Here is a 14824-nt window from a genome sequence, read left to right as displayed (position 1 = left end):
TGGTCTCTTAATTTTTGCCAGAGCTGTACACAAAAAATAACTAAATCAGCTTTAATTGGGCAATGGTAGAAAAAAAATCGAATAGTTACAAAATGTTCTAACCCAATCAACATTTTGCCCATTCAACTGATTCGGTGACCAATAGGATTTGTCAGATTAGAGAATCGCTTTTGCTGAATACATGAGGATAGTGGGAAAAATGATTCTATAATTGTATTTTATATACCAGCTAATCAGGCTAAATTCAGAAACTTGCAGATCAAAAAAATATGGTTCATCCCTAATTGCAAAGAAAGACGATTGAATAGAAGAAAGTAAAGCAGCCAAGTAATACAACGTGTATACTGTTGTTGTTGATAGGACTTGTTAGAAAATGGAAGACAACTCCAATAAAACAAGAAGCATCAGCACCTTTATACTTCTCGGATTCCCTACTTCTCGGCCATTGGAAATTCTCCTCTTTTTGGTTTTCTTTTTGATTTATCTTTTAACAGTTGTGGAAAACTTACTCATTATCATTTTAATCTGGACTAATTCCAATTTGCATAAACCAATGTACTTTTTCCTAGGGCACCTTTCCTTTCTGGAAACATGGTATGTTACTGTCACTGTGCCCAAACTACTCTCCATATTTGCGGTTGAAAATCGAGAAATTTCTGTCAGTTGCTGCATGTTACAGCTGTACTTCTTCATTGCTTTGGTGTGCACCGAGTGTGTTTTGCTGACTGTTATGGCTTATGATCGATATGTCGCCATCTGTAAACCCTTGCATTATGTCACCATTATGAATTGGAATTTCTGTGTCCTCTTGGCATTAGGATCTTGGCTCATCGGCTTTCTTATATCACTGATTAAAGTATATTACATTTCCAGAGTCACTTTTTGTAATTTGAATGTTATAAATCACTTCTATTGTGATATCTCACCAATACTCAATCTGGCCTGTACAGGCATGATGTTAGCTGAGCTTGTGGACTTCGCATTGGCCTTACTCATACTTTTGATACCATTGATGCTAACATTTGTCTCTTACAGCTCCATTCTGAACACTGTTCTTTCTATTCCAACCTCCAGTGGGAGACAAAAGGCTTTTTCGACTTGTACATCTCATTTGGTAGTAGTTGTTATATTCTATGCAGCCACCCTCTTTATGTATGCAAGGCCAAATAGGGCTAGGTCATTCAATTATAACAAGCTGGTATCTGTTATATATACGGTAATAACACCTTTACTCAATCCAATGATATACTGCTTAAGGAATAAGGAAGTTCAGAACATTTTAAGAAAAATGCTATTTTCAAAAAACTCAGAACCATAAAAGGTTATTTCTATCTTTTTTTTTTCTGTGATATCATGGGGAAACACAATCTGACACATTTTTGGCCTCTGAATTGAAAAAGTGACCCCAGTATTTCTTTATCAAAACAACTTTTTGAGCTTCATCTAAGATAACCTTCCTTTGTCTCCAAAACCATACAAAATGTTCATACAATGTAAAATAATGCAAAAAGTAACCTGAATTTAATGTTTATTTAAATGTATTTTGCTCATTCAAAGGATATATTGCTACTGTAACTCAAATTGTGTGCAAGTTGTAAACTTAGGTAGAAGTTATGGTAAAATGTACACTTGCAGTTGTGGCCAAAAGTATTGACACCCCTGCAATTCTGTCAGATAATACTCAGTTTCTTCCTGAAAATGATTGCAAACACAAATTCTTTGTTATTATTATCTTCATTTAATTTGTCTAAAATGAAAAAACACAAAAAGAATTGTCCTAAAGCCAAATTGGATATAATTCCACACCAAACATAAAAAAGGGGGTGGACAAAAGTATTGGCACTGTTCGAAAAATCATGTGATGCTTCTCTAATTTGTGTAATTAACAGCACCTGTAACTCACCTGTGGCACCTAACAGGTGTTGGCAATAACTAAATCACACTTGCAGCCAGTTGACATGGATTAAAGTTGACTCAACCTCTGTCCTGTGTCCTTGTGTGTACCACATTGAGCATGGAGAAAAGAAAGAAGACCAAAGAACTGTCTGAGGACTTGAGAAACCAAATTGTGAGGAAGCATAAGCAATCTCAAGGCTACAAGTCCAGCTCCATAGACCTGAATGTTCCTGTGTCTACCGTGCGCAGTGTCATCAAGAAGTTTAAAGCCCATGGCACTGTGGCTAACCTCCCTAGGTGTGGACGGAAAAGAAAAATTGACAAGAGATTTCAACACAAGATTGTGCGGATGTTGGATAAAGAAGCTCGACTAACATCCAAACAAGTTCAAGCTGCCCTGCAGTCCGAGGGTACAGCAGTGTCAACCTGTACTATCCGTCGGCGTCTGAATGAAAAGGGACTGTATGGTAGGAGACCCAGGAAGACCCCACTTCTTACCCCGAGACATAAAAAAGCCAGGCTGGAGTTTGCCAAAACTTACCTGAAAAAGCCTAAAACGTTTTGGAAGAATGTTCTCTGGTCAGATGAGACAAAAGTAGAGCTTTTTGGGCAAAGGCATCAACATAGAGTTTACAGGAGAAAAAAGAGGCATTCAAAGAAAAGAACACGGTCCCTACAGTCAAACATGGTGGAGGTTCCCTGATGTTTTGGGGTTGCTTTGCTACCTCTGGCACTGGACTGCTTGACCGTGTGCATGGCATTATGAAGTCTGAAGACTACCAACACATTTTGCAGCATAATGTAGGGCCCAGTGTGAGAAAGCTGGGTCTCCCTCAGAGGTCATGGGTCTTCCAGCAGGACAATGACCCAAAACACATTTCAAAAAGCACTAGAAAATGGTTTGAGAGAAAGCACTGGAGACTTCTAAGGTGGCCAGCAATGAGTCCAGACCTGAATCCCATAGAACACCTGTGGAGAGATCTAAAATGGCAGTTTGGAGAAGGCACCCTTCAAATATCAGGGTCCTGGAGCAGTTTGCCAAAGAAGAATGGTCTAAAATTCCAGCAGAGCATTGTAAGAAACTCATTGATGGTTACCAGAAGCAGTTGGTCGCAGTTCTTTTGGCTAAAGGTTGTGCAAACAAGTATTAGGCTGAGGGTGCCAATACTTTTGTCTGGCCCATTTTTGGAGTTTTATGTGAAATGATCAATGTTTTGCTTTTTGCTTTATTCTGTTTTGTGTTTTTTCATTTAAGACAAATTAAATGAAGATAATAATACTAAAGAGTTTGTGATTGCAATCATTTTCAGGAAGAAACTGAGTATTATCTGACAGAATTGCAGGGGTGTCACTACTTTTGGCCACAACTGTATGTAATTTCATGGAGTGTTCTGTGGACAATCTCTCTTGATGATCCAGAAATAGTCAGTCATCATACAGTGGGAAAAATAAGTATTTGATATACTGCTGATTTTTCCCACCTATAAAGAATGAAAAGGTCTGTAATTTTTATTGTAGGTACACTTCAACTGTGAGAGGCAGAATCTTGAAATCCTGAAAATCACATTGTATGATTTTTACTTAATTAATTTTCATTTTATTGCACAAAATAAGTATTTGATACAATGGAAAAACAGAACTTAATATTTTGTACAGAAACCTTTGGTGGCATTTACGGAGGTCAGACGTTTCCTGTAATGATTAAGGTAGGGAGGATTCAGTGAAAAAAAGGTTTGAATACATGTATATAAAATTTAGCTTTTATTAGCTGTTAAAAAGGGCTCCAAAAACATTTTGGCAATAGCGCAATAGTGCAAGAAAGAGACAGGGACCTACACTTTTTGACAAACGTCTTAATCATGGTCTGGCTGTTCTGTGGCCAGTCATACATATACAGGTGCTTCACACTAAACTAGAATATCATCAAAAAGTTAATTTATTCAGTTCTTCAATACAAAATGTGAAAATCATATATTACATAGAGTCATTACAAACAGGATCATCCTTACCCCACCAGGTGAGATCTTGTATGGAGCCCCAAACTGAGGAGGATTGCCAGTCATCTTGTGTTTCTTACATTTTCTAATAATTGTGCCAACAGTTGTTGCCTTCTCACCATGCTGCTTGCCTATTGTCTGGTAGCCCATCCCAGCCTTGTGCTGGTCTACAATTTTGTCCATGGTGTCCTTAGACAGCTCTTTGATCTTGGCCATGGTGAAGAGGTTGGAGTGTGATTGAGTATGTCGACAGGCGTCTTTTATACTGGTAACAAGTTCAAACAGGTGCAATTAATACAAGTAATGAGTGAGTAGGAGGGCTTCTTAAAGAAAAACTAACAGGTCTGTGAGTGCCAGAATTCTTGCTGTTTGGTAGGTGATCAATTACTTATTTCCTGCAATAAAATGCAAATTAATTATTTAAAAATCATACAATTTGATTTTCTGGTTTTTATTTTAGATTAGATTTTATTTTTAGTTTCTGTCTTACAATTGAAATGTACGTCAAAATTACAAAAAAAATACAGACTTCCGTTCTTTGCAGGTGGGAAAACTTGCAAAATCGCAGTGTATCAAATATTTATTTTCCCCACTGCATGTACATCCCATCTACCTTGACACCATTTCTCCATGACCTTCAAATCTTGTTGGCATCGTTCACCTTGTGAACAGCCTTCTTCATGTCTATGTATTCTTCACAAAGTGTAACTGAATAGCCAATTGGGACTGCACCAAAAAAATGCCATTTTGGAGGAGGACACACTGTAAGCTCCACTTTGAGCTATCGATCAACAGTCGTCATTCATTTGAGTTATTTATTCTAATTCCCAATTTTCAAACCATGTTTGTTACGTCATTACAAACTGCCACTATTAATTCTAAAGTATTGCAGAAACACATTTTGTCTGGGGTAGGATACCTTTGCTACTTTTTCAAACATGTTTTTCTCTTAAAGTCTTGATGCTAGGAGTTCTGAATCCTTATTTTATGGTACCAAATCTCATGCCAAATCGTTTAACTCATGCTGGTCAAAACCCTTGTGAAGATGAGACATCCTTAATTTCAAAATCTTCATCATTGCTGTCACTTTGCTCTACACCGCAATGCTTTTCTTGAAAAGAGGGTAGTTCAAGGAAAACTGCACTGGAATTTCAGCTGAATGAGGCACTCGATGTATAGCTGATGGTAGACTAGGATACTTTATTTTATATTTATTTTCCTTGTTATATCAGCAAGTTTTCACTTTACAAAAGTCAAAAGTAAGAGTCACTGGAATGCTTTCTTGGCTTTCAACAAACCATAGGAACACCTAATGGCATCTTATCACGTGTTCCCTTCATCTTTTTAAAATATTGGCACGCACCTTGCATGCCTTGAGGTAACCAAAACTTATCTTGATCACCAAGTTTTACTTTGAAATACGGAAATTAAGCTTGCTTGACAAATGGGCTGATGTTCATCCTTTGACTGGGGAGGGTGAAACCGCCACATATATAACAAAATGAATCAGAGCTGGCTAGGCACTTATGACGAGAAATAGCAGAGATAGACATGATCTGAAAGAAAGAAAATATGTAAATAAAAAAAAATTCTGTTAACCTCTGGTATACAGACTTTCAGAATACATTTTACTATATAGTGTGGCACACAACCTCTCCCACACTATCTCACATCTGAACAACCTAGATAAATAACAACCTGTTGCCAGTCGCCAAGGTTGTCCTCCACTCCTCCCCACTCGAGGGCGGCCAATAAAAGAACACTAATGCTATCCTCGTTCCAGCCTAGAGTAATTACATTAGGATAAGCTGTAGAGAAAAAAACCTGATGTGTGAGAAGAAAACTAATTGTAGTTTTGAAATCAGCATGCCTATAGCCTATATGAGCAGAAAAATTAAAACTCAACAAAATTTTTATTCAAAATTGTTCACCAGTGTGCCTATCGATGGAGGTCATACTGCTGAGATCCCCACAGAACCAAACAATGGAGCTCTGAAATGTCTTGCCTGAATGTAGCATTGACTGGATATGCCTACCACTGCTCCATTCATTATTCTTTCTCTATGGGGCAGCCAGAAGAATCAAAGCACTCTACTTGGCAATTTCCAAAAGTCCCATAGAGAATGAATGGAGGGGTGGTGAATTCAGACAGGGCATTTCAGAGCTTCATTTACAGGACTGGTGGACATCTTTAATTATGAGGATAGCTCTTTATGGCTCATGCACTTGACTATACTTAAGCTCTGTACTGAACTGAGCAGTAATGGGGCACTAATACTTGTCCAACGAGCCCTATAGTACAGAGGTACAAGAAGATTTTTTTTCATTGCACTCTGAAAAATCTAGCAGAAAATTGCATATCCTTTTATAGAGTGGTTCTACCTGAAAAGCATTTCTTGTAGGGCAAAATATTTCCTACATGCAGCAACTGATGTTGCATCATATGGTGACCTATGGAATGCCTGTGTAGTACGGTAGTGCCAAATCAAAGCCCCAAGTCTTTATTGTGCTCCTGTGTGCATAAAGCTTTAAAGGGAACCTGTCACCAGAAGAAATGCTATTAACCTGCAGATATGGGGTTAGTCTGCAGGTAAATAGCATTATTATACTGGCCAGCCCTTGCATGTATCCGTACACTCTGGAGAAAAAATAAACTTTACTCCCACTGGCAATGTTCAGGTTTCAGTCAATGGGGTGGCTCCAGCGTTAGTGCAGTCACCGTTCTGAATATACAGAGCAACAGCTGTAATTGTGCCCCCGGTCCTGACTGACATCCAACCTCAATACAGAGCCAGTGTCACTCAATGCCGGGGGATCGGTTACATTAATCGCTCAGTCCAGAGCCTGTCACCTTGCCAAATCAATTCTCATGTTTTGCACTGACGAGGGCCAAAAGCCCGAAATACCGTGTCTGCAAATTGAGATACTGATTTGGCTTTTATATTACAAGACTCGTTAAAGGGTTGATTGCGACTTGCAGGATCGCTACTTCCAACAGGTAGGGCTATAGAGTTCAAGTCCTCTTTTTCTCTGAAGAGGCAATTTGCATATTAAATTTCCCAGAGGAGCATTGCACGGCGAATAAGCCTCCTTACCTTGACAAGCCAGAGCTGATATGTCACTCTCCACAAGGAGAAATCTTACCCCTTAGACCTTTCTCTACATCATATTTCTCACAGTTTATATTGCACACGCATATATGTATATACAGTGGGTACAGAAAGTATTCAGACTCCTTTAAATTTTTCACTCTTTGTTTCATTGCAGCCATTTGGTAAATTCAAAAAAGTTCTTTTTTTTACCATTAATGTACACTCTGCACCCCATCTTGACTGAAAAAACAACAACCCAGAAACGTAGTAATTTTTGCAAATTTATTAAAAAAGGGAAACTGAAATATCACATGGTCATAAGTATTCAGACCCTTTGCTCAGTATTGAGTAGAAGCACCCTTTTGAGCTAGTACAGCTATGAGTCTTTTTGGGAATGATGCATCAAGTTTTTCACACCTGGATTTGGGGATACTCTACCATTCTTCCTTGCAGATCCTCTCCAGTTCCATCAGGTTGGATGTTGAATGTTGGTGGGCAGCCATTGTCAGGTCTCTCCAGAGATGCTCAATTGGGTTTAGGTCAGGGTTCTGGCTGGGCCAGTCAAGAATTGTTGTGAACTATACTTCTTGGCTCCCTCTTGTGGTCACTAGTGATTTGGCACCTGGATTGTCTTTTACCAGGTTGGTACTCACCTGCTTCGTTAGGCCTGGGGTGTTGCTATTTAAACTCCCTGGATTCTCAGTCCAGTGCCTGGCATCGTTGTAATCAGTTCATTTCTGTTTGCTCCTGTCTTCAGGTCCTGGTTCTTTGCAAGATAAGCTAAGTCCTGCTTTCTTATTTTTTGTTATTTTGCTTTGTTCATATTTTTGTCCAGCTTGTACAAAATGTGATTCCTGATATTGCTGGAAGCTCTAGGGGGCTGATATTCTCCCCCCTCACCGTTAGTCGGTTTGGGGGTTCTTGGATATTCAGCGTGGATATTTTGCAGGGTTTTTTGCTGACCATATAAGTCATCTTACTATTTTCTGCTATTAGTCAGTGGGCCTCTCTTTGCTAAAATCTAGTTCATTCTTACGTTTGTCTTTTCTTCTTACCTCACCGTTATTATTTGTTGGGGGCTTGTATTACTTTGGGGTCATTTCTCTGGAGGCAAGAGAGGTCTTATTTTCCCTGATAGGGTTAGTTAGTTCTCCGGCTGGCGCGAGACGTCTAGGATCAACGTAGGCACGTTCCCCGGCTACTGTTAGTGTTTGTGCTAGGATCAGGTATATGGTCAGCCTAGTTACCACGTCCCTATGAGCTGGTATTTATGTTTGCAGACTTTACTGTAATCTCTGAGATCCTTTGCCATTGGGATCATAACAGTATGCCAGGCCATGAATAGTTAATGCATTGCAGAAGTGGGATTTAAAGAAAAGGAGTTCTGAGTTTTTGTTTTTTTTTCTCCTCTTTCTTCCTTCCCCTTTTTCTCAGAGTGGCTGTAAGCTTTGCTGCAGACATGAATGTTCAGACCTTGATTACTAGTGTGGATCAGCTTGCTGCACAAGTGCAGAGCATTCAGGATTTTGTTGTTAGCAGACCTATGTCTGAGCCTAAGATACCTATTCCTGAGCTGTTCTCTGGAGATCGATTTAAATTTAGGAATTTTAGGAATAATTGTAAATTGTTTCTGTCTTTGAAACCTCGTTCGTCTGGAGATTCAGCTCAGCAAGTTAAAATTGTTATCTCCTTTTTGCGTGGCGACCCTCAGGATTGGGCTTTCTCGTTAGCGCCAGGAGATCCGGCATTGGCGGATGTTGATGCGTTTTTTCTGGCGCTCGGATTGCTTTATGAGGAGCCTAATCTTGAAATTCAGGCAGAAAAAGCTCTACTGGCTATCTCTCAGGGCCAGGATGAAGCCGAAGTGTATTGCCAAAAATTTCGGAAATGGTCCGTGCTTACTCAATGGAATGAATGTGCTCTGGCCGCAAATTTCAGAAATGGCCTTTCTGAAGCCATTAAGAATGTGATGGTGGGTTTCACAATTCCTACAAGTCTGAATGATTCTATGGCGCTGGCTATTCAGATTGATCGGCGTTTGCGGGAGCGCAAATCCGCTAATCCTCTGGCGGTGTTGTCTGAACAGACACCTGTTTCAATGCAATGTCATAGAAACCCCGATCCAGCAATGCAATGTGATAGAATCCTGACTAGAACCGAACGACAAAATCATAGACGACAGAATGGGCTGTGTTTTTACTGTGGTGATTCTACACATGTTATATCAGCATGCTCTAAACGCCTAACCAAGGTTGTCAGTCCTGTCTCCATTGGTAATTTGCAGCCTAAATTTATTTTGTCTGTGACTTTAATTTGTTCATTGTCTTCCTACCCTGTTATGGCGTTTGTGGATTCAGGTGCTGCCCTGAGTCTTATGGACTTGTCGTTTGCCAAGCGCTGTGGTTTTGTCCTGGAGCCTTTAAAAGTTCCTATTCCTCTCAGAGGAATTGATGCTACGCCACTGGCGGAAAATAAACCGCAGTTTTGGACACAAGTGACCATGTGCATGACTCCTGAACATCGGGAGGTGATTCGTTTTCTTGTTCTGCATAAAATGAATGATTTGGTCGTGTTAGGTCTGCCATGGTTACAGACCCATAATCCTGTTTTGGATTGGAAGGCTATGTCTGTGTCGAGTTGGGGATTTGGTTTGGTTGTCTTCTCGGTATGTCCCTCTGAAGGTTTCCTCTCCTAAGTTTAAGCCTCGCTTTATTGGTCCTTATAAAATTTTGGAAGTTCTTAACCCGGTTTCTTTTCGTTTGGATCTTCCGGTGTCGTTTGCCATTCACAACGTGTTCCATAGGTCTTTGTTGCGGCGGTACGTTGTGCCTGTGGTTCCTGCTGTTGAGCCTCCTGCTCCGGTGTTGGTTGAGGGCGAGTTGGAGTACGTGGTAGAGAAGATCTTGGATTCTCGTCTCTCTAGACGGAGGCTTCAGTATTTGGTCAAATGGAAGGGCTATGGTCAGGAGGATAATTCCTGGGTGGCCGCCTCTGATGTTCATGCGGCCGATTTGGTTCGTGCCTTCCACGCTGCTTGTCCTGGTCGCCCTGGTGGTCTTGGTGAGGGTTCGGTGACCCCTCCTTAAAGGGGGGGGTACTGTTGTGAACTATACTTCTTGGCTCCCTCTTGTGGTCACTAGTGATTTGGCACCTGGATTGTCTTTTACCAGGTTGGTACTCACCTGCTTCGTTAGGCCTGGGGTGTTGCTATTTAAACTCCCTGGATTCTCAGTCCAGTGCCTGGCATCATTGTAATCAGTTCATTTCTGTTTGCTCCTGTCTTCAGGTCCTGGTTCTTTGCAAGATAAGCTAAGTCCTGCTTTCTTATTTTTTGTTATTTTGCTTTGTTCATATTTTTGTCCAGCTTGTACAAAATGTGATTCCTGATATTGCTGGAAGCTCTAGGGGGCTGATATTCTCCCCCCTCACCGTTAGTCGGTTTGGGGGTTCTTGGATATTCAGCGTGGATATTTTGCAGGGTTTTTTGCTGACCATATAAGTCATCTTACTATTTTCTGCTATTAGTCAGTGGGCCTCTCTTTGCTAAAATCTAGTTCATTCTTACGTTTGTCTTTTCTTCTTACCTCACCGTTATTATTTGTTGGGGGCTTGTATTACTTTGGGGTCATTTCTCTGGAGGCAAGAGAGGTCTTATTTTCCCTGATAGGGTTAGTTAGTTCTCCGGCTGGCGCGAGACGTCTAGGATCAACGTAGGCACGTTCCCCGGCTACTGTTAGTGTTTGTGCTAGGATCAGGTATATGGTCAGCCTAGTTACCACGTCCCTATGAGCTGGTATTTATGTTTGCAGACTTTGCTGTAATCTCTGAGATCCTTTGCCATTGGGATCATAACAAAGAATAGTCACAGAGTTGTTCTGAAGCCACTCCTTTGTTATTTTAGCTGTGTGCTTAGGGTCATTGGCTTGTTGGAAGGCGAACCTTTGGCCAAGTCTGAGGTCCAGAGCACTCTGGAAAAGGTTTTCATCTAGGATAGCTCTGTACTTGGCCGCATTCATGTTTCTTTCAATGACAACCAGTCATCCTGTCCCTGCAGCGAAAAAAACACCCCCATAGCATGATGCTTCCACCACCATGTTTCACTGTTGGGATTGTATTGGGCAGGTGATGAGCAGTGTCTGGTTTTCTCCACCCTTACCGCTTAGAATTGTCGCCAAAATGGTCTATCTTCATCTCATCAGGCCAGAGAATCTTATTTCTCATAGTCTGGGAGTCCTTCATTCTTTTTTTAGCAACCTCTATGTGGGCTATCATATGTCTTGCACTGAGGAGATGCTTCCATCGGGCTACTCTGCCATAAAGGCCCGACTGGTGGAGGGCTGCAGTGATAGTTGACTTTGTGGAACTTTCTCCCATCTTCCTACTGCATATCTGGAGCCGGCCAGAGTGATCTTGGGGTTCTTTTTTATCTCTCTCACCAAGACTCTTCTCCTACGATTGCTCAGTTTGGCTGGACGACCAGGTCTAGGAAGACTTCTGGTGGTCCCAAACTTCATCCATTTAAGGATTATGGAGGCCACTGTGCTCTTAGGAACCTTGAGTACTGCAGAAATTGTGTTGTAACCTTGGCCAGATCTGTGCCTTGCCACAATTCTGTCTCTGAGCTCCTTGGCCAGTTCCTTTGACCTCATGATTCTCATTTGGTCTGACATGCACTGTGACCTGTGAGGTCTTATATAGACAGGTGTGTGCCTTTCAAAATCAAGTCCTATTAGTTTAATTAAACACAGCTGGCCTCCAATGACAGAGTAGAACCATCTCAAGGAGGATCACAAGGAAATGGACAGCATGTGACTTAAATATGAGTGTCTGAGCAAAGGGTCTTAATAACTATGACCATGTGATATTTCAGTTTTTCTTTTTTTTAACAAATTTGCAAAAATTTCTACATTTCTGTTTTTTTCCCCATCAAGATGGGGTGCAGAGTGTACATTAATGTGAAAAAAAAGAACTTTTTTGAATTTACCAAATGGCTACAATGAAACAAAGAGTGAAAAATTTTAAGGGGTCTGAATACCTTCTGTACCCACTGTATACATATATATTTATGCATTTATCAAAGTTGCTTATTTTTATGTGTAATATTGACTTATGAAATAAAGATTAAAGCAACAGGTACTCTCTAAATCAAGCAATCTAAAAAAAAGAGAAAGAAAACTAGACCCCCAAATGTTTTGAATACGTGTAATATTTTTATTGAATTTCACTGAACAATATTTAAAACAAAATTAAAAAACACACACATAGGCGAGGATTATGAACCATGAAAGAACAGTAAATTGGATGTAAAGTAACATCCCATAAATGAGGCTTTAAAATCTTGATCATTAACCCCTTCAAGACCTTGCCCTTTTCCGTTTTTGCATTCTCGTTTTTCGCTCCCCTCCTTCCCAGAGCCATAACTTTTTTATTTTTCTGTCAATATGGCCATGTGAGGGCTTGTTTTTTGCGGGACAAGTTGCACTTTTGAACAATATCATTGGTTTTAGCATGTTGTGTACTAGAAAACAGGAAAAAAATTCCAAGTGCGGTGAAATTGCAAAAAAGTGCAATCCCACACTTGTTTTTTGCTTGGCTTTTTTGCTAGGTTCACTAAATGCTAAAACTGACCTGCCATTATGATTCTCCAGGTCATTTTGAGTTCATAGACACCAAACATGTCCAGGTTACGTTTTATCTAAGTGGTAAAAAAAATTCCAAACTTTGCTAAAAAAAGAAAAAAAAGAAAAAGAAAATTGCACAATTTTCCGATACCTGTAGCGTCTCCATTTTTCGTGATCTTGGGTTGGGTGAGGGCTTATTTTTTGCGTGCCGAGCTGACATTTGTAATAATACCATTTTGGTGCAGATACGTTCTTTTGATCACCCGTTATAGCATTTTAATGTTATGTCGCGGCGACCAAAAAAAACGTAATTCTGGCGTTTCAAATTTTTTTCTCGCTACGCTGTTAAGCGATCAGGTTAATCCTTTTCTTTATTGATAGATCGGGCAATTCTGAACTCAGCGATAACAAATATGAATAGGTTTGAATATGAATAGGTTTTATTTTTTTTTTATTGTTGCATTTTGAATGGGGCGAAAGGGTGGTGATTTAAACTTTTATATATTTCTTATTTTTCTCATTTTTTTTTAAACTTTTTTTTTTTATGTTTGCCATGCTTCAATAGCCTCCATGGGAGGCTAGAAGCTGGCATAGCCTGATCGGCTCAGCTACATAGGAGCGAAGCTCAGATCGCTCCTATGTAGCTGAATTGCAGGTTTGCTATGAGCGCCGACCACAGGGGGGCGCTCACAGCAAGCCGGCATCAGTAACCATAGAGGTCTCAAGAAGACCTCTGGTTACTATGCCGACGCATCGCTGACCCCCGATCATGTGACGGGGGTCGGCGATGTGCTCATTTCCGGCCCGATGGCCGGAAGCGCAGGTTAAATGCCGCTGTCAGCATTTGACAGCGGCATTTAACTAGTTAATAGCGGCGGGTGAATCGCGATTTCACCCGCCGCTATTGCGGGCACATGTCAGCTGTTCAAAACAGCTGACATGTCCCGGCTTTGAGGTGGGCTCAGCGCCGGAGCCCGCATCAAAGTGGGGGTACAGACCTCCACAGTAATAGTACGGCAGAGGTCGTGAAGGGGTTAAATAAATACAGTTGAGTGAAAAAGGCCGTATTTAGAGTTTATGCTGCCCTAGGCACTTTTTGTGCTGCCTCCCCCATTGGTGATTATGACTATTGCAGACTCTGTCGGCAGTGACTTAGGCTACTTTCACATCAGCGATTTTTGCCATTTGCAGCAGATCCGGCAGTTTTTCCGCATCTGCCGTGTAACGGATCACTGTCTTAAGGCAAAACTGCGTTCGGCCTCATTCATGAGACTTGCGGACATGTGTGGCACTTGCGGTTTTTGACACGAGCCTTGTAGCCCTTTTTTCCTAAAAATTAGTGGTGATTCAAATTAATGCACTACACTGACAAGACATTTGAGAATTTGCATTTTGGACCTTTAAAGAAATCTTATTACCAGCCACACGTTTTTCATGAGAGATCTGCATTTTCTGCTCCCTTGACAAGTGACACATGCAAAAACGGGTGTCCAGGAGAGAACCAGTGAACCAGTGTAATGATACTAGTCCAGCGAAAAAAGTACTCTTGGATATTGCCTGGCACACTGCACCAGTCCACTATACCCATTGGATCCTGCCTGGCATACTGTACCAGTCCATAAGAACCATTGGATCCTGCCTGGGATACTGTACCAGTCCATAACAACCATTGGATCCTGCCTGGCATACTGTAACAGTCCACTATAACCTTTGGACACTGCCTGGCATACTGTACCAGTCCATAAGGACCAATAAACACTAGCAGTCCATTGTAACCAAGGTACAAGTCAGTATATACCTCTGTACTGAACCAGTCCATTGCAATCACTACCCAGTACACAGTGCCTGCCACTGCCAGTGCACCCTACCAGCTGGGACAGATGGAAAGTGGCACATCCATCAGTGCTCATATGCCACAACTGGAATGGTAGCCCGCCCCGTGCACACTATGCACCCAGCCTGGCTGCCAGCTTCCACCACAGGACCAGGTATAGCTGCCAGTTCCCACTGCCCACACCCTGCCCTGGTCTGTGCAGCAGTCACATAGCGGACACTAATTTCCTCCAGTCCCGACCACCCCGCAGTGCTGGCATTCAGTGCCCCCAATAGCCACATCTCCTCCCACACCGGACTCCGGCCGCTGTAGGAAGGATATGTGTGCTCCATCATCCCCCCAGGAAATCGTCAGAGGTATCAGGAAGAAGCAAGGCTCAGCTGG

The 14824-nt window shown here is 41.3% G+C and overlaps 1 protein-coding gene across 1 annotated transcript; it reads left to right on the top strand.

Moving 5' to 3' along the window:
* Positions 1-373: 373 nt before the first annotated feature.
* Positions 374-1318, top strand: LOC143793631 (olfactory receptor 6B1-like). The gene has a single exon (XM_077280691.1). The coding sequence runs from the start codon at positions 374-376 to the stop codon at positions 1316-1318; it is 945 nt and encodes a 314-aa protein (XP_077136806.1).
* Positions 1319-14824: the final 13506 nt, after the last annotated feature.

This window comes from Ranitomeya variabilis, chromosome 1, assembly GCF_051348905.1.
Source record: "Ranitomeya variabilis isolate aRanVar5 chromosome 1, aRanVar5.hap1, whole genome shotgun sequence".
Taxonomy (NCBI): Eukaryota; Metazoa; Chordata; class Amphibia; order Anura; family Dendrobatidae; genus Ranitomeya; species Ranitomeya variabilis.
The sequence above is the reverse complement of the archived record's forward strand: the minus strand, read 5'-3'. Positions and strand labels throughout refer to the sequence as shown.